This window comes from Palaemon carinicauda, chromosome 10 (assembly GCF_036898095.1).
Source record: "Palaemon carinicauda isolate YSFRI2023 chromosome 10, ASM3689809v2, whole genome shotgun sequence".
In the NCBI taxonomy this organism is placed as follows: domain Eukaryota; kingdom Metazoa; phylum Arthropoda; class Malacostraca; order Decapoda; family Palaemonidae; genus Palaemon; species Palaemon carinicauda.
Genome location: NC_090734.1, coordinates 75,315,927 through 75,334,756, shown reverse-complemented (window position 1 = coordinate 75,334,756; position 18,830 = coordinate 75,315,927). Strand labels below are relative to the sequence as shown.

The following is an 18,830-nucleotide window of genomic DNA, read 5'->3' as shown; positions in this document are numbered from 1 at the left end:
CCGGTCACACAGTTGCCGGCATAGGAAGCCCGGTTTCCCTAGTCCACAACCGAAAGTGGTAGTACAGTTGCCGCCACCTTTCTCCCTTGTGGACTAGAAGACATGTTTTACATCCAGAAATGTCCTAGGCTGGGGAATCGTTATTCCTCTGCCGGCATAGGAAACTATGTTTCTTTGATTTGTAGCCGACAGTGGGAGGCATACTTGCCGTCTTCTTTCTATAGAAAATATAAGACCCTTTCCCTTCCCCTTCTGTCCTTTAGTGACAGCCTAGCTGCCACAACATCTGTGACCGTTATTCTACAAACCCCCCCGCTGGCCGGGCTGATTACGATGCCGGCCGGGCTCCTACAAAGGCGGCTAGATTTCCGCCTTGACCTTCCCCCTAACGGAAGCCAGGCTCCGGGAAAGGTTGTGGCGGCCATGACGGCTGCCGGTGGGAGACCCATTACAAATTTGAGTATTCTTCAGTCCTCTCTTGGACTGCCATCCACAAACCCTGGAACCGGCAGTGCAGCCAGCAACAGTTATTGTGGCTGGATGGAAGCTAGAATTAATACGTTCTCTCCCCTTTCATTTAAATCCTCATTCTGGAAAGAAGGTAGTAGGGACAGTAGTCCCTACAACCCTAATTAATGTACTAAACTATAATAATACGGTAGCCCTTCTCTCCATTCTTTCTCTCTGTCAGCTAGTGCCGTCAGGTACTAGCCTAGCCGGTAGTATGCCGGCAGAACTACAGTGTAAGACTATACAGTAGCCAGTATTCCTGCAGTATAGCAGATACAGCAGTTAGAAAACTACAGTATATAATATACAGTAGTATGATAACATATTCTGTGTATCCTTTCACAGTCCATTGTTGAGACCGCTAAATAATGTTGAAGTGAAGTATTCCTTCAATATTCTGATGTATCCTAGATCATCAGAACAGAAATAGCTGTACCCTGCAGTATTAATATTTCACTTGTTGGGGAGTTAGTGCTAGTATACACAGACTCCAGCTCTATGTTCTAGAGCTATTCCACCCTATATTTCCTTGATAAGGAAATTTTAAAATATTAGTATTGAGGGAGGTCACAGCAATTGCCTGGACAGGAAACACAGATGTGTGTCTTTCCTATTTCCTTTCGAGCTTACTATCCTAAGCTATAATTATAATAGCAAGATTACTAATAGTGCATGTGAATTATTTATCAGTGTGATAAATTACCCCATACTCATTTCACTCTTTCTTTCCTTACAGGAGGAGCCCAAGGTGAGATGTGCAGTTATGTACTGCAACCACAAAAGTACGATTGTGGCCACAACATGTGCAGGTCTCATACCCCCTGCTCCATCGCAACTGAAACCCTGAGGTACTGGGACCCGAAGGGTTGCATTGTCTGCTCGACCTTGAGGACCAAGGGTTTCGGTGATCCCAAGACGACGGAGTCGAGGAATACACTTCGGAAGTGGGTAAGAGGGTTCCAGAAGAACTCTCCATGATCTTACCTACCAAGCAACACTATTAGAAGCCTTCTGTTCCCCAAGGCAACATCTGATGCGGTTGTGCCTCAGGTACGGCCCGAGCCTCCCTGCATACAACTGGCGATAGAGGCCGACATCAATAAGGCTTTGGAAGGCATGGACATCCACCAGGAAAGGATGTCAGAGGTGTCCTCGGACACCGAAAAGGATCTCCTTCAAGAAGACCCTGAGGAAGAGGAGGCCCAGCCACCCGAGGAGGAAGAAGAATCCGGATCAACAGAGATGGAAGACCCTCTACTGTCTGTGACGGTATATCAACCTGTGCCGTCAACCTCTTCGGACCCAACCCCTCAACCAGGCCCGCTGTTCTCCAAGGGCAAAGCGTTCATGGCGCAGTTCCAGTAGATGATGGAAACTATGCGCAAGGAACAGCTAGAGATGAGAAAGGAAGTCAGGGAAACACACCGCGCAGTCGCTTCTCGCAGCTCCTACAAGTGGCCCAGAGTCTCTGACTTGCCTCAATGCTCCGAAACAAACCCCTGAAGGTATGCGGAGTTCATGCCCATGATGAAAGGGAAACTCTATGTGTCGGAGAAGATGGGGGCCATACCCCTTGACGATCTCCAATTCTGGCCAAACCTTGCGGCTTACCCGGAGTGCTTCATCAGGTTGAAGAACGAACCTGCGTCTAAAGAAGAGACGGAACCTAAGGAGGTCATGGTCTTTGACCATTACAAGGCACAGGCTCTCTTGACGAGTAGCCTGAAGAAAGCAGGATATACGAACTCCAAGGTTTCTGCATTGAGCAAGAAGCACCTTACCTTCCTTGCTCCTTCCTCCAGAGCTTTTCCCTTTACGTCTAAAGCTCTCCACTGCGTGCTAAAGGCAGTTGATGCGGGCAAACCATTCCCTACACTAGAGGAGTGTAGACCATTGTCTCTAGCCCTGCCTACGGGCGAGAAGGACTGGAACGAGGTCCGTCTAACCTTCTCGATCGCAAAGCTAGATGCAGATATCGCAGGACAGCAGTTCAACGAGAACCTTCCGAAGCGGTCGGACTTTCTTCTGAGAAGAGAACAAGAGACAAAAGAGAGGCTAGCCATCTCTCTGTCTCTCCAGAACTGCATGGAGATGTGTGCAGGCATCTTAAGTACCCCAGACATGTACACAGTCCTAGCCAAGATGCACATGGCTACACTGGTCAAAGACATGTACACTTTCGTGAAGGCCAGGAAGGCCTGTAGAGAGTACGTGTTTGCCAATGGAACGGTCAAGCACGAACCCAGGAAGTTGATCACTTCATTTATCGGGCAAGGACCTCTTCCTAAAGGAAGCAGTCCAAGAGGTGGTTGATAAAGCCGCCACGGAGAATAGCAACCTTATCCAAAAGTGGGGCATGTCTTCCAAAAGGAAATCATCCTCTGACGCTGGTCCCCAACCCAAGAACAGGAAGACGAAGAAGCCACGAGTGCCTCATAGACCTGCGCAACATCCCACTGTTACCATGACCATAGTGCCCCAAATGGTTGCCCAGCTGCAAACCACTTTCCAGAAGGGGCCTCAACAGTTAGTAACCCAGTCACCAGCCTTTAACCCAGGCTTTGAGAGGCACACCACTACCTTTCGCCCAAAAGGTAGAGGATCTAGACGAGGCTCCCCAAGAAACCCCTCAAGAGGTAGAGGAGGACGTGGTCAGGGTAACAAACCCTTCGGATCATCCAAGCAATGAGATGCTCCAGGAAGGAGGAAGACTCCTCCACTTTCGGGATCGTTGGACCTTCGATCCCTGGGCCCACAGCTTAATCAAGAATGGACTAGGGTGGAAATGGAACAGGACTCCACCTTCCTTTCCTCAATTCTTCCAACACTCCACCCCCTTTTTGGAAGAATATACCTTAGAACTCGTGAACAAAAAGGTTATAAAGAAAGCAAAGTCCATCAAATTCTAGGGAAGGCTGATTTGTGTTCCCAAGAAGGACTCGGACAAACTCAGAGTCATTCTAGACTTGTCTCCACTCAACAAATTCATCGAGAACAACAAGTTCCGGATGTTAACCTTACAGCACATAAGGACCCTACTACCGAAAGGGGTGTACACAGTCTCAATAGACCTAGTAGATGCTTACTAGCACCGTCCCGTCAGCCGCCCCCTCTCCTCCTACCTTGGATTCAAGTTACAGAAGACAAAATATGTCTTCAAAGCCATTCCCTTTGGACTAAACATAGCCCCAAGGATTTTCACGAAACTCGTGGACACAGTCGTACAACAGCTACGCTTAGAAGGCTTTCAGGTAGCAGCATACCTGGACGACTGGCTGGTGTGGGCAGCATCCAAGACTGCTTGTCTGCAGGCAGCCACAAAGGTGATCCAGTTCCTGGAACATCTGGGCTTCAAAATAAAGTACAAGAAGTCTCGCCTCTCTCCAGCTCAAGAGTTTCAATGGTTGGGAATCCATTGGACCTTGCAGTCACACCGCCTCTCCATTCCACCGAAGAAGAGGAGAGAGATTGCGGGTTCTGTCAAGAGACTACTGAAATCCAACAAGATTTCAAGACTCCAACAGGAAAGAGTACAGTTCGCAGCAGTAACAGACCCAGTGCTAAGAGCACAACTAAAGGATGTGTCAGGAGTCTGGAGAAGATAAGCATCAAACGCTCGAAGAGATCAACAGAGACAGACACCAACCTTACTGCGATCGCTTCTGAGGCTGTGGTCGAAGGTCAAGAGCTTAGCAAGGACTATTCCCTTGCAACCACCTCAACCGTCAGTAGTCCTCCACACGGATGCTTCACCGGAAGGATGGGGAGGCCATTCCCATCAAAGGAAAGTTCAAGGGACCTGGTCACACCAGTTTTAAGACCTTTCACATCAACATTCTGGAGGCCATGGCAGTCTTCCTGACGTTGAAGAAACTATCCCCTCACATATCAGCCCACGTCAAGTTGGTCTTGGACATCGAAGTTAAGTGAAATATCTGAACCGACAAGGCTCGAGATCGCCCTACATCAACCACGTGATGTTGGCCATCTTTCGCTTGGCAAGAAAGAAACGATGGCACTTATCAGCAGTTCACCTACAAGGGTTCCGCAATGTGACAGCGCACGCTCTATCCAGGCGAAAGCCGGTAGAGTCAGAATGGTCTCTAGACGCAGACTCATTCTCCTTCATCTTGGATAAAGTCCCAGAACTGCAGATCGACCTCTTCACAACGAGCGACAACAAGAAACTACCTCGATACGTAGCCCCATACGAGGACCCTCGGCCAGAAGCGATGGATGCCATGTCCCTCGACTGGAACAGATGAGATCATATTTATCTGTTTCTGCCAACAAATCTCCTGCTGAAGGTCCTCAACAAGCCGAGATCCTTCAAGGGGACAGCAGCAGTGCTGGGCCCCAAATGGCCCAAGAGCAATTGGATCCCTCTAGTGATAGAACTGAGGCTGAGGCTGTTTCCTCTACCGAACCCAGTTCTATCTTAACTGGTTCAGAAGTTGACTGTCTATGCTTCATCATTGAGAACCCAAAACCTACACCTCATGATTTTCTCGCCTTAGCAGTCAAGAAAAGGTTTGGGATCTCAAAAGACAACATCGACTTTATAGAAGAATCCAAGTCAAAGTCAACCAGAAGACAATATGAATAGTCTTGGAAGATGTGGGTCTCCTTTGTCAAAGCAAACAAGCCAGCAGAAATCTCGATAGACTTCTGCCTGTCCTTCTTCAAAGGTAGTAGGTTGGCCAGGGCACCAGCCGCCCGTTGAGATACTACCACTAGAGAGGTATTGGATCCTTTGACTGGCCAGACAGTAATGCATTGGATCCCTCTTTCTAGTCACGGCTTATTTTTTCTTTGCCTACACTTACACAGAATAGTCTTGCTTATTCTTTACATATTCTCATCTTTCCTCATACATCTGACAACAATGAGATACTTAACACTTCTTCACCCAAGGGGTTAATTACTGTACTGCAATTTGTTCAGTGTACTTTCCTCTTGGTAAGGGTAGAAGAGACTCTTTAGCTATGGTAAGTAGCTCTTCTAGGAGAAGGACACTCCAAAATTAAACCATTGTTCTCTAGTCTTGGGTAGTGCCATAGCCTCTGTACCATGGTCTTCCACTGTCTTGGGTTAGAGTTCTCTTGCTTGAGGGTACACTCAGGCACACTATTCTATCTTTTTTTTTTCTTCCTCTTGTTTTTTTGAAATGGTGTGTTGGGCAGGCTTAATAGAAGGGCCATGGATGCCTGGTGGTTTATCAAGAGGTTGTCTTTTCCTTTTTCTGATTTTATCTTCTCAAAACCATCCTTACTGTCCTCCCTTCAGTTGAAGTGGGTATCCTGGAGGGTATTTAGCCTTGCATGGTGTATCGGCTCCTCCATGTTGACTAGTTTTTCCGACTTTTTACTATAGTCTATGGGTATCATCAATCACTTTTTTTTATTATTCTGTACATATTGTTTTTGTTATAATTCTTGTTAATCTAGTTTTTAAGTATGATGTCTCTTTTTTATTTCTATTAATTCTTATGCTGTCTGGAGACATTGAGCGAAATCCGGGACCAGTACGTCCTAGATTTCGTCAATGTCGTCTTCTGTATTGCAATATTCGTGGTCTTCATGCAAATATCCAAGACCTTACAGTTGCGTCCAGACAGTATGATATTCTTTTGTGCTCAGAAACTTTGGTTTCTAATATGAGGCACTCATTTGAGCTCCTTATAACTGGTTTTAAGAAGCCAATAATGCTGAAATGTGATGCTATTCCTAGGGCCAGGGGAATGGCGGTGTATATTAGGACCGAGTACCCTGCTTCTCATAAGTCCTGCTATCAATGTGGATGTCATGAGATTCAGGTAATAAAAGTTTGTGGCAGGCATAACAACTTTTATTTGTGTTCGATCTACCGGAATCCAGACATGGATGATTCTATCTTCGATTGTCTTCTTACCATTATGGCTAAGATACAAGAAGATGATAGAAAGGCTTCTTTTGTCTTTGTTGGTGATTTTAATGCTCACCATAGGGAGTGGTTAAGTTCTATCTCTCCTACCGATCGCCATGGCTTAAGAGCTTTAGACTTTGCCTCTGAATCAGGCTGTGAGAAAATCATAAATGAAGCTACTCACAGGTCTGGTAATTGCTTGGACCTCGTATACACTGACTCCCCTGGCGTTATAACTAGTAAGGTTGGTTCTCCAGTCGGAACTTCTGATCATGCCTTGATTTCATTATTAGTGAAGACTGAGCAGCCTGTCCCTGATATATCATATTCCTGTAAAATTTATATGAAATCCCAAGCAGACTGGAATGGGATTTTGCATGATCTTTTGTCCTTGAATTGGTCACAATTATATAATAGTGTAGATCCTGTTGTCTCTTTGAATGAGAATCTAGTCAACATAATTGATAGGCGTATCCCTTCTCGTGTGCTAAGGTACCGAATGAATGACAAACCGTGGTTCAATGATGATTGTAGACGTGCTTATTTGGAGAAGCAGGAGGCCTAATACCTTTGGAAGGGTAACAGATCAGATTTGACCTGGAACAACTATACTCAGCTTCGAGCTTTTGCTCAGAGAGTTTATGCCTCAACTGAAAAGGAGTACAATTTAATCATAAAAGAAACCCTCTCTGGTACAACTCAGGAACATAAATGGTGGTCTACCCTTAAATCTGCACTCTTTGGTGTAGATGCAACAGTTCCTCCTTTACTTAAACCAGATGGCTCAGTCACTCACTGTCCAAAGGAAAAGGCAACCCTTTTGGCTGATGTTTTTGACAGTAAACAGAGTAATGAAAAACTTGAACTTCCTCATTCCTGTTTTCCTGAGGCTAAACTAACTAGTTTAGCTTTTCAATCTCGTGAGATTAAAGCTCTGTTGATGGACCTTGATGCTTATGGAGGTGTAGACCCAAATGGTATTTTTCCTTTGTTTTTTATAAAGACAGCAGATTTCTTAGCTCCAAAGTTATCTGTTATTTTGCGCGTTAGCAAGAAGAGGAGCTTTTAGCACTTGTTGGAGAATTGGTAATGTTACTCCTCTATGTAAATGTGTTTGTGGTAGCTCAAGTCCCACTGATTACCAACCAATTTCCATAACTCCCATATTATCTAAAGTTTTTGAACGTCTTCTGGCAAAACGTCTTAATAGGTTTGCTGAAGGTAATCATCTATTCCCTAGTTTGCAATTTGGTTTTCGTAAAGGCCTTGGAGCATGTGATGCCCTTCTTACAATCTCCAATGCAGTACAGAAATCCCTTGATTGTGGTCGGGAAGTTTGTATGATTGGCCTTGATTTTAGTGCTGCCTTTGACCGTGTTAATCATGAGGCCCTTGTTTTCAAACTGAAACAGTTGGGAGTGGGTGGGTCGTTTCTTAGCATTATTATTGATTTTTTAAGTAGTAGATCTCAAAGAGTAGTTGTTGATGGACGCCATAGTGATTATAGGAATGTGATATCCGGTGTTCCACAGGGTAGTGTTCTTGGCCCATTACTTTTCATACTATATACACATGACATGTGGTTTGGCCTAGAAAATAAGCTTGTTGCATATGCAGATGATGCTACTCTCTTTGCATCAATTCCATCCCCTGAATGTAGATCTGGGGTTGGTGAATCCCTTAATAGAGATTTAGCTAAAATTAGTGCATGGTGCAAGTTATGGGGTATGAAGTTGAATCCTAACAAAACTCAAAGTATGATTATAAGTAGGTCAAGGACGGTGGCTCCTCAACATCCGGATCTCAGTATTGATAATGTTTCTTTAAATTTGTATGACTTTCAAAATTTTAGGTGTGTTTCTCGATAGCAAATTTACTTTTGAGAAACATATAAGGTCTGTGTCTTCTTCAATTGCACAAAAAATTGGCTTATTGAGAAAGTCTTTTAAGATATTCGGTGATCAATCTATTCTGAAGAAGTGTTTTAATTCTTTTATTCTACCTTGTTTTGAGTATTGTTCTCCTGTCTGGTCTTCAGCTGCTGATTCTCATCTTAATTTGTTGGACAGAAACTTACGGTCTATTAAATTTCCTATTCCTGATCTAGATATTAATCTCTGGCACCGTCGTTCAATTAGTTCATTATGCATGTTACATAAGATTTTTCATAACTCTGACCATCCTTTACATTCAGATCTCCCTGGACAATTCTATCCTGTTCGTAATACTAGGCAGGCAGTTAATTATAATAGCCAAGCCTTTTCCATCATAAGACTCAATACTACGCAGTACTCTAGAAGTTTTATTCCAGCTGTTACCAAGTTGTGGAATGATCTTCCTAATCGGGTTGTTGAATCAGTAGAACTTCAAAAGTTCAAAGTTGGAGCAAATGCTTTTTTGTTGACCAGGCGGACATGAGTCTTTTTATAGTTTATATATATTTGTTTTTGACGTTGTTAATAGTTTATATATGACATATCTGTTATGACGTTGTTACTTTTTTTAGAATGATTTATTGTTAATTTGTTCTCTTCAGTTATTTATTTCCTTATTTCCTTTCCTCACTGGGCTATTTTTCCCTGTTGGAGCCCCTGGGCTTGTAGCATCTTGCTTTTCCAATTAGGGTTGTAGCTTGGATAGTAATAATAATAATAATAATCCGCCTTCATGCTCAAGGCCTGGCTTCCACCACGATAACTACGTGTAAATCCGCTTTGACTAGACCTCTTCTATACGCCTTCCAGATTGACCTGTCGAACGAAATCTTCAATAAGATTCCGAAAGCATGTCCTAGACTTAAACCAGCAACCCCTCCGAAGCCCATATCATGGTCTTTGGACAAAGTCTTGCACAACACTTCAAACTTGAACAATGAAGACTGCTCCTTAAAGGATCTAACATAGAAAGTGATATTCTTGTTCGCTATAGCCTCAGGGGCTAGAGTTAGTGAAATAGTAGCCTTATCTAGAGACGAGGGCCATATTCAGTTCACAGAAGAGGGAGAACTGAATCTTTTTCCCGATCCTACCTTTCTCGCCAAAAACGAGCTACCCACCAAAAGGTGGGCTCCTTGGAGAATCTGCCCTCTGAAGGAAGATGTCTCTCTATGGCCAGTAGAGTGTCTTAAGGTCTATCTTCGAAGAACTTCAGACTTCAAGGAAGGACAGCTCTTCATAGGCGAAACCTCAGGATCAAACTTATCCCTAAAACAACCAAGGGCAAAACTCACCTACTTTATTCGCAGAGCGGATCCTGACAGTACACCAGCAGGTCGCGATCCGAGAAAAATTGCTTTCTCGCTGAACTTCTTTCAGCATATGGACTTTGATAGACTCCGGTCATATACCAGTTGGAAATCCTCCAGAGTCTTTTATAATCATTATGCGAAGCAAGTGCATGAAATAAAATACTTTGTGGTGGCGGCAGGTAGTTATAAAAACTGTCGTCTAGTGCTGTGATGAACAGTGAACTGTTTGGGACTTGACAGTGTAAGGGTGAACATGTATTAGCACCTTTGAGTGTAATACCTTTTATTTAGGATCACTATGGTGATCCTGGGACTGTTCTTTATAGATGTAGAATCTAACCAATAACACCAGTGCCGTGTGAACATTCGTACACTGTTAAAACATCCAACATCTAAGTGAAATCAATCTAATAATTTTACATTTTTTGAGTGGCAACTGTGACATACTAATATATATTTCTTCCCTTACAGGTTATAAATATATATATACTTTGAAAATGTTGTTTATGTTAAAGATTCTATTTTTAATACATTCGTTGTTGTATTTATTTTCGTCTATACAAATAAATACATGAAATGTATTTGCGTCTTATTCGCCCTACAATTATTCGAATAAATTTTCCAGTCTTTTATTTTCCTAAAATAAAAATACTTAAATATATTCCTACGTGTGAACAAACTGGTAATAGCTAAAATTCCACCTTGTTCCCACGAATACAACCTTGACGCTTTTATAGCCAATATTGACATATTCCCTGCAGGGGGCAGGAAGCCCTAAGTTAGTTCCAAACTTAGTGAATATGACAAATAACGGTAAGGTCATATATTCATTTGGTCTGGGAGACCATGTAAGTATCTGAGTCAGGGTAAAGGCACTTATACAAACCCACAGATATAGTATTTTCAAGTAATTCTCTGGTAAACTTCCATCAGGACCACCTGGCTGAGCCCAAAAAACGGATTTTGAGCAAAGCGAAAAATCAATTTTTGGGTGATATGGCCATGTTGTCCTGATGGACCCTCCCTTCTTTTTAAAAAAGAGTATACGTCTATGTAACAGAGTCCCCACCCAAAACTACTCTTATCTGCCGCTATCCATGCTTAATTGCAACAAGGAATAGTACCCCGTAGTAGTACTGGGAGGGGATCCACCGGGTAACCTTGATAAAGGTTCCCCTTCAAATTCGCCACTCTTCCCCCTCAAAGTGAAAACTCTATTCATGGTGAAGATTGCTATGTGTCGTATCAAGAAATACATCCCCTGATATTGTGCGATATCCTTAAGAATTATTTTAAGGATACTCGTGCCAGGAGTTAGAATTCTGGAGACCTGTGGTCAATTCTCTGGGAGTATCACTGTAGCCAAATATCCCTTAGAAAGCTGCCTATAGGAACCTTCCATCAGGATGACATGGCCATATCACCCAAAAATAGATTTTTCGCTTTGCTAAAAAACCCATTTAATATTTCTTGCTAAGGTGCAACCCTAGTTGCAAAAGTAGGATGCTATAAGCCCAGGAACCCCAACAAAGAAAATAGCCCAGTCAGGAAAGGAAATAAGGAAAAATAAGATTTTTAAGAACAGTAACATTAAAATAAATATTTCCCATGTAAACTATAAAAACTTAACAAAACAACAAGAGGAAGAGAAATAAGATAAAACAGCGTGCCTGGGTGTACCCTCAAGCAAGAGAACCGTAACCCAGGACAGTGGAAGACCCTGGTACACTGGCTATGGCACTACCCAAGACTAAAGAACAATGATTTGATTTTCTAGTGTCCTTCTCCTAGAAGAGCTGCTGACCGTAGCTTGAGTCTCTTCTACCCTTACCAAGAGGAAAGTAGCCACTGAACTATTACAGTGCAGTAGTTAACCCCTCGGGTGAAGAAGAATCGTCAGGTAATCTCAATGTTGTGTATGAGGACAGATGAGAATCTGTAAAGAATAGGTCAGATATTTCGGTGAATGTGTAGGCAAATGGAAACTGAACCATAACCAGAGAGAAGGATCCGATGCAGTGCTGTCTAGAGTGTTAAAAGACCTTATAACTTTTGCCGTAGTATCTAAACGGGTGGCTGGTGCCATGACCAACCTACTTGTTCGTGTTTGATTATAGCCTTATATTAACATATAGAATTGTCCACAACATTATACATACACGATGTGGTTTTCTGGTTGTTTTGGATATTGCTTTACGGTAGTTGTATCCTTTGTGAATTCTCGTTAAGAACTAAATACATTTAAGATAGAGGTAAAGGGCACTGCTTGGCAAGTGTTTATGCCTCGCACATCAGTGGCTTGATTCTTTCCTATGGTGGTGTTCAACGTGTGATAAAGTTAAAGGTTAATACGGACGAGATGAGCGCTTTCATGTTGTGGTTGTAAGCATATTTCTCTCGCTAGCTTTTAATTCTTTTAATATTGTTCTCTTTCTTCTGTAATGCTGTTTTACATATTTCTCACATATACTTATCCTATACTCGCTATTATGGCGAATACTGTCCTAGGGAAAAGCCAAAGCTTTTGGCCGTGTTTGGCAGTAATCAGATTAATGAGAAACTCGTTTACCTCATTTAAGTTTTCCTGAAACTATACTAACTAGTTTAACTTTTCATTTCCGTGAAATTAAAACTTTTATCGGACCTTGATGTTTATGGAGGTGTAAACCCAAAAGGTTTTTTAATCTAGTTTCTTAGCTCCTAAGTTTTTTATTAACTGGTTTCTTACCTCCTAAGCTATTTGGTATTATTCTCTAGACTCTAGAGCAAGGAACAGTTAATTTTATTCCTGTCGGAGAATTAGTCTATTTACTAAATTAGGTACATGTGTGTGTAGTAGCTCTAGTCTGCCCAATTTCCATAACTCCCTTACTATCCAACGGTTTGGAAAGTCTTTTGGCAAAAATTATATATGGGTATACTGAGCATAACCACTGCCGTCTCAATACAGAAGGCCTGGGCATGCCGGCCGTGTGAGACTGTGAGGGCTATGACGTAATAGCCTGAGTTGGTTGATCCAAGCGGCAAGCGTTCAAAGACAACTCAGTCTGCAATCTGTCTTCATCCGGGCAATAGCCTCTGGTGATGCTCCCTTTGTGATTTGTGTTTTATCCTTTAATATTGGATTTCATGCTGGGTATTATGCAAGGTAAAAGTTACACATAGTTTACTTATTAGATTTACGATAGTGAAATAAAAATTTTGTGTTTTATAACTGCTTTATCAGTCGGTTTATATACAAAAGCCGGTAATTCCAGCTAGGTATATTTGATATCTTGGGCAAATACAAATACCGTAAACTAAACTTATTGCATCGCTACTTCACTTGTTATATAGTCATTAATAACAAGATCGGCCATGAGAGGAATAGGATGAAAGGCAGTTCTACACTTTAATGAAGTTTTAAACTAGGATGTGATAAAATTTCAATTTTACCGTCACTGTTTTGCATCTCGCGTGGCCGTACGGGAGCGCGACAATGTTTTTAATAATATAAAGGCAAAAAGCTTAGGCAACAAATTTCTTATCATAATTTAACTCAATTTATTTTGTTTGATGGGTTATTAGTATTTTAAAGTTTGGATGTGAAATGTTTACTCAAAAATTATATAACAATAACATTATTTGCCATAAAAGCAACAGGGCGTAAGCAGGGTGACGAGATACTGAACATTTAAGTAAGGGACGCCTAAATCAATGGCGTAGGAAAAAAAATTTCCGTGGGGGGGGTTGCGGAAATGGCGCACTCACAATTTCTGCGTATCTGACAGCAAATTGCAGCATAAAAAAATGTAATTTTGGACGATTTTCATATAACCAATTGAAATTTTTACACAACGACTATCAACACCGGTAGGCCTACTTGATTAATTTAATAAAAACATACTGACGATGTTGATTCTTTGCTATAAACTCAATCACAATATCTATCAAGTCAAGGCTATCACTTTTCTAAGCATACTATGTTTTTTCCTGACGATTTAGTATAGAGTCCTTTCATTGACGTCACTGGGAATCGCCGGCGGCCATGCTGGAGGACATACAAAGCGAAAACATGGCGGCTGCTACAGCGAATATGGACAATGAGAGCAACTTTGTCAAACAATTGTCGGGTGATGATAAGCGTTTTTACAAGGAAAAACTCGATCTAATTGATGGCACATGCAATTCAGATGCTTTTTAAACTTACGAAGGCAGAACATGAGTGGGCATACATTTCCATTGAATAATCTGCTTCCAGAATTTGTTGTTTTCCATTTAATGCTTTTAAGTCCAAAATTAGATAAACACTGGGCCAATGAAGAGAGTGTTTATATTTATAAAGCTAATATTGATCATTTAGCCTAACCTTGTGTATTATAATTCTTGATTGTCAAAATGTATGTAAAAGTTTGCATTATAATGTCAAATCTTTATCAGTTCATGCCTAACCATTGTGTTTGTGTTTGGTTACAAATGCTATAATTTCTTATATTCATATAAACATAGGATGGACAAACTCTATTGTAATGCTCTTGGATGATCGTTTTGCCTCCTTGCAATTAAATGCGCAAGTCTAATTATTTTTTCGACGTTTCATATATAATAGCTTTCAGATATTATTATTATTATTTATAATCAATGTTTATTCATCACATAAGCCTGTATGTCTGCACAATTTAATACACAAATTAATATAAACATAAATATACACTTAATTATATATAGGCATGAGCACCTTGACGAAATTGAGACCTAGGTAAGTAGCCTTTGTTAATATAGCCAATATGGGCGCTTTTAATTTTTGTTTTGAAAATCTGAGATGCCCCTTTTGATGTTTAAAAATTGAGATGCCCCCTCCCCCACACACACTACACACTGAACTGACGATGATACTTGTGAAGTCACCCATGCGATCGGATATAGCATGTTTACACAGGAATAATGATACTTTTAGGGCCTAGCCGAGACTGACCTGATATGAAATGATCAGAACAAATACGTGCGTAGGGTAGTGAGGATTCACGTAGATCAGCCCGTGATATTCTGGTCAACCACAAGTCACGTCTGCGCTTGGATAATTCCTCTGTATCTTTGTCCTGATTTTGAATAACTGCCGGTTTTTTGGTAGAAACTCTTGTCATCTCTTTGTCCTCGATTCCCACAGCCAGCAATAGCGCAAAAACTGGGCATTGTGTGAATGTGAATGTGATGAGATGGCTAAATATTCAACAGTTCAACCATAGATATTCACTGAACGTGTCTTTGTTTGCCCTCCAAGATGGCGGACCGGAAGTTTGATGACGTGTATTGAAAGGACTCTATAGCTATAATTTGTTCGCCGGTTCCAATTTTATCGTTAAATCTTTAACGCCTTTCACATTTTTAATATCTGTTTAATTGATAGTTCACAGAAGACAGTTATCTAATGTTTTAATTGATATTCAGTAACACTGCATTGGTTATAAATAAATCAAGGTTTCTAAAGTGCTTTTGTATTAGCAAAATACAGACACGCACACGTAACATTGTAAACAAGTTCATGAATAAGTTAGACAAAATCATAAGAACTGTTTTTTTTTTTTTTTTTTTTTTTTTTTTTTTTTTTTTTTTTTCGCACCGTATACATTTATTGTCGTTAGTAATTAATAATTTTTGCAGGTAATAATGGTTTAAAGATTGATATCCGAGAGCTGCAATGATTTCTGTAAGATTTCCTAACTTGTAGAATAATAAAGTTGTTGACCCATCCAATAGGCGTTCCTAGTAGGTTTAGTGGAAGGGGTGGTTGAGAGTGCTTGATAGCCATTGCTTTGGTCTTGTTCGGGTTTATTTTCAGTCCTAAGACCTGGCAGCTTGCTGCAATGGTGTCTAGGGCGATTTGCATTTTACGGTGTTTGTTGTTGACTATGTGTGGGCAGACAACGCAGATATCGTCTGCGTAGATGAAGATTTGAATGCCCTCCGGGTAGTGTTCTTTCAATATATTTTCAATGAGTACATTGAATAAGAAGGGGCTTAATATCCCTCCTTGTGGAGTGCCATTTTCGAGTGGTATGTAAAGACGCAGGCCGTGACGTCATAATTCTGAGACCCCAGGCCTCCTATATTGAGACGGCAGTGACATAACTCCCATACTATCAAAAGTTTTTAATGTCTTTTGGCAATACGTCTAAATAGGTATACTAAAGGTAATCATCTGTTGAGTAGTTTGCAGTTTGGCTTTCGTAAAGGCCTTGGAGCATGTACTGGCCTTCTTACAATTTCCAATTGTGTACAGAAATCCCTTGATTATGGTCAAGAAGGTCGTGTGGTTGGGCTTGGTTTTAGTGCTGCCTTTGACTGTTAGTTATGAAGTCCTGTTTTTGAATTTGAACAAAAAGGGGTAGGTGGGTCTTTTGGCATCATTATTAAATTTGTAAACAATACATTGCAAAGAGTATTTGTTGATAGGCACCATGGTGAGTAGTATAGGAATGTAATATCTGGTGTCACCCAGGGTGTTGTTTTCGGGCCATTGCGGTTCACATTATACGCACTTAATATGTGTTTTGACCTAGATAACAAACTTGTTCAGTATTGCAAAAAGTGGCTTACAAAATTAAAATTAGTCTTTAAAGATATTTGGTAATCAATCTATCCTGATGAAATGTTTTATTTAATTTCTACCCTGTTTTATCGTTCTGCCAATAACTCAGCATAATTTAATGAACAAAAACTTGCTGTCTACAGAATTTCTTATCTCTGATCTAAATATTCCCTGACATCCATTTTCAGTTCTTGTGTATGTTGTATAATATTTTTCATAATTCTGACTATTCTTTGCATTCCGATCTTCCCAGACTGAACCATCTGTACGTAGTACTAGGCATGCAGTTAATTCTGACAGTCTAGCCTTCATCATAATACTAAACCGTATTCTAGAAGTTGTATTCTAGCTGACTAGATTATGGAAAGATCTTCCTAACCTGGTGGTTGAATTATCGGAAATTCAGAAGTTCGAACTTGTTGCAAACGCCTTTCTGTTGAACAAGTAGTCAGAAGTCTCATTTCATAATTCATATATGATTGTTCTATTTTATTCACTTTGCTGATCTTAATATAATCTAGATTTTTTATCTTTTCTCATACATAGTTTGTTAATTATTTCTCATTGCTTTTCTTACGGGGCTGCTTTCTCTGTTGGATCCATTGGGCTTGTAGAATCTTGCCTTTCCAACTAAGGTTGTAGCTTTGCTAGTATTAATAATAATTAGTGATTTTCTGGTATAAAATTTATTTAATTAGAATCATGTTATGAACAGCATGTAAGGCGTAGACCATATATTTCCTTATCTATTATTAGCAAATTATATAGTTTTCTTCATTTTATTGATCACTACAAAATAAAGTTACGAAACTTGAACATTTTAGTCTTAAGTGACCACCATATCCAAGCTTCAGAGGTCGTGAGATATTCTTTTGTTTTTCTTCCGGCAGAAAGGAAAGATTGAGGATACAGCTTCCTGCTGCACCTGGTTTTGGTGCTGTCTGCTGCTGCCCTTGGGTATCCTGCCAGGCATCATCGCTTTCTGCTGCTGCTGCCGGAGGCCCAAGTGTAGCCACTGTGGCTTCAGCATCTAGGAACAAAGGATTTGACCGTGTCGGCTCACATAGCATTAATGCACCTCTTATCCATTTCTTTTGTCTCCCATGTCTCCTGTTATCCATAGCTGTTGGCTTTCATGATACTAATGTCCTCTTATTCATAGCTATGGGCTGTCATGGTTCATGGTAATCATGCCCCTCTTATTCATAGCTGTCGACTCTCATTATACTGAATGCTCCTCTTATTCATAGCTGTTGACTCTCATTATATTAAAGGTTCCTGTTATTCATAGCTGTTGTCAGAGCTTTCGTTAATTGAAAAAAAAATCACAAAATCTCAAATGCTACTGTAAAGTGCAAGCAGAACATGTCTTCCCACAGTATACCTAACGTAATTTTTCACTAGGGTTGCATTATTCTTTGTTAATGCAAGTGTTGTTTTTTTTTTTTCTTATTATGCAGATGCCAAGACGTACGTAAGCCTCCTTGATATTTCGTTATGTATATTGGAAAAATTGCACGAGATATTAATGCTGTCTTGATATGTCGTAGATTTTGACAGTTGTACATCGATCTTTTCTACATTAAACCTTTTACATCAAGTCGCGACTATTCTGAATAGATTAGTAGGCTACATGAATGTCTTTTGCATAATCTTTCTAATAGAATAAATCTCTTAAAGATTCATATTTTTTATTTTATGCTTGTTAAACATGAATGCCCTTCATCATTTCACACTTGTCACTTTAGTATAGATACATGCAATGGGTAGGCACAATATCCACACGACTTTTTTTAAACTTTGCTTAAATTCAAGACAAACTTCCACTAGTCTTAAGGGATTTTTTTTTTTATTATTATTAATAGTTTGCTTTCATTGTGCCTATTTTACTTAATTATTTACTGACTCAAGTGATTGCTTGGAAAATTCAGATTAATTGAAAAGTTTAGATTATTGAGATAATTATATAAAAACAGTATATAATTACTTTTCAAGGCACACTAGTAGATATATATTGCTTAATCTTCAAAACATCAGTTACCGACACGTTGAAGCAAGTCACCTAATAGCAGCTTATGCACTGTAAGAGTAGCGGCTAGTCTATGAATACTTCATGTTAGAGGCTAGTAACTACTGAGCACCATACAAGGCGCACTGTAGTCATTACTTAAGTACCTTTGCATTGTCCCTTCGGCTTCTAGCTGCACCCATTACTTATCCTTTTACCTTCATTCCAGCTTGTTCAATCTCTCCTAATTTTTACTTGACAGTGCAGAGAATGTCACTGAATCCCAGCCCACACGGCTCTATTTTTGGGTGAGATAGCCATGACGTCCTGATGGAAGGTTCCTTCAGTAGCTTCCTTGGGTATATTTAACTACAGGGATATTCCCAGAGAATTAAACTACAGGTTATCACAGAATTCTAACTTCTGGTGTGAGTACCCTAAAGGTTTCCCTCTAGGATATCGTATATCAACAGGGGACGTATGTATTAACACGCCACATAGCTATCTGCACCCCATACAGAGTTAACACTTCGATATGAAAAGGTGGAGAATAACTGGGAAGCCGTTCCACAGTTACACTTGTCCGTGGCTGC

The 18,830-nt window shown here is 40.6% G+C and overlaps 1 protein-coding gene across 1 annotated transcript in view; it reads left to right on the top strand.

Moving 5' to 3' along the window:
* LOC137648649 (membrane protein BRI3-like) overlaps positions 1 to 17,658 on the top strand; it is a 61,440-nt gene extending 43,782 nt beyond the window's left edge. The window contains exon 4 of the mRNA XM_068381652.1: positions 17,120 to 17,658. Within this exon, the coding sequence (XP_068237753.1) occupies positions 17,120 to 17,263 (144 nt within the window). The 3' untranslated portion in view covers positions 17,264 to 17,658. The remainder of the gene's footprint in view (positions 1 to 17,119) is intronic.
* Positions 17,659 to 18,830: the final 1,172 nt, after the last annotated feature.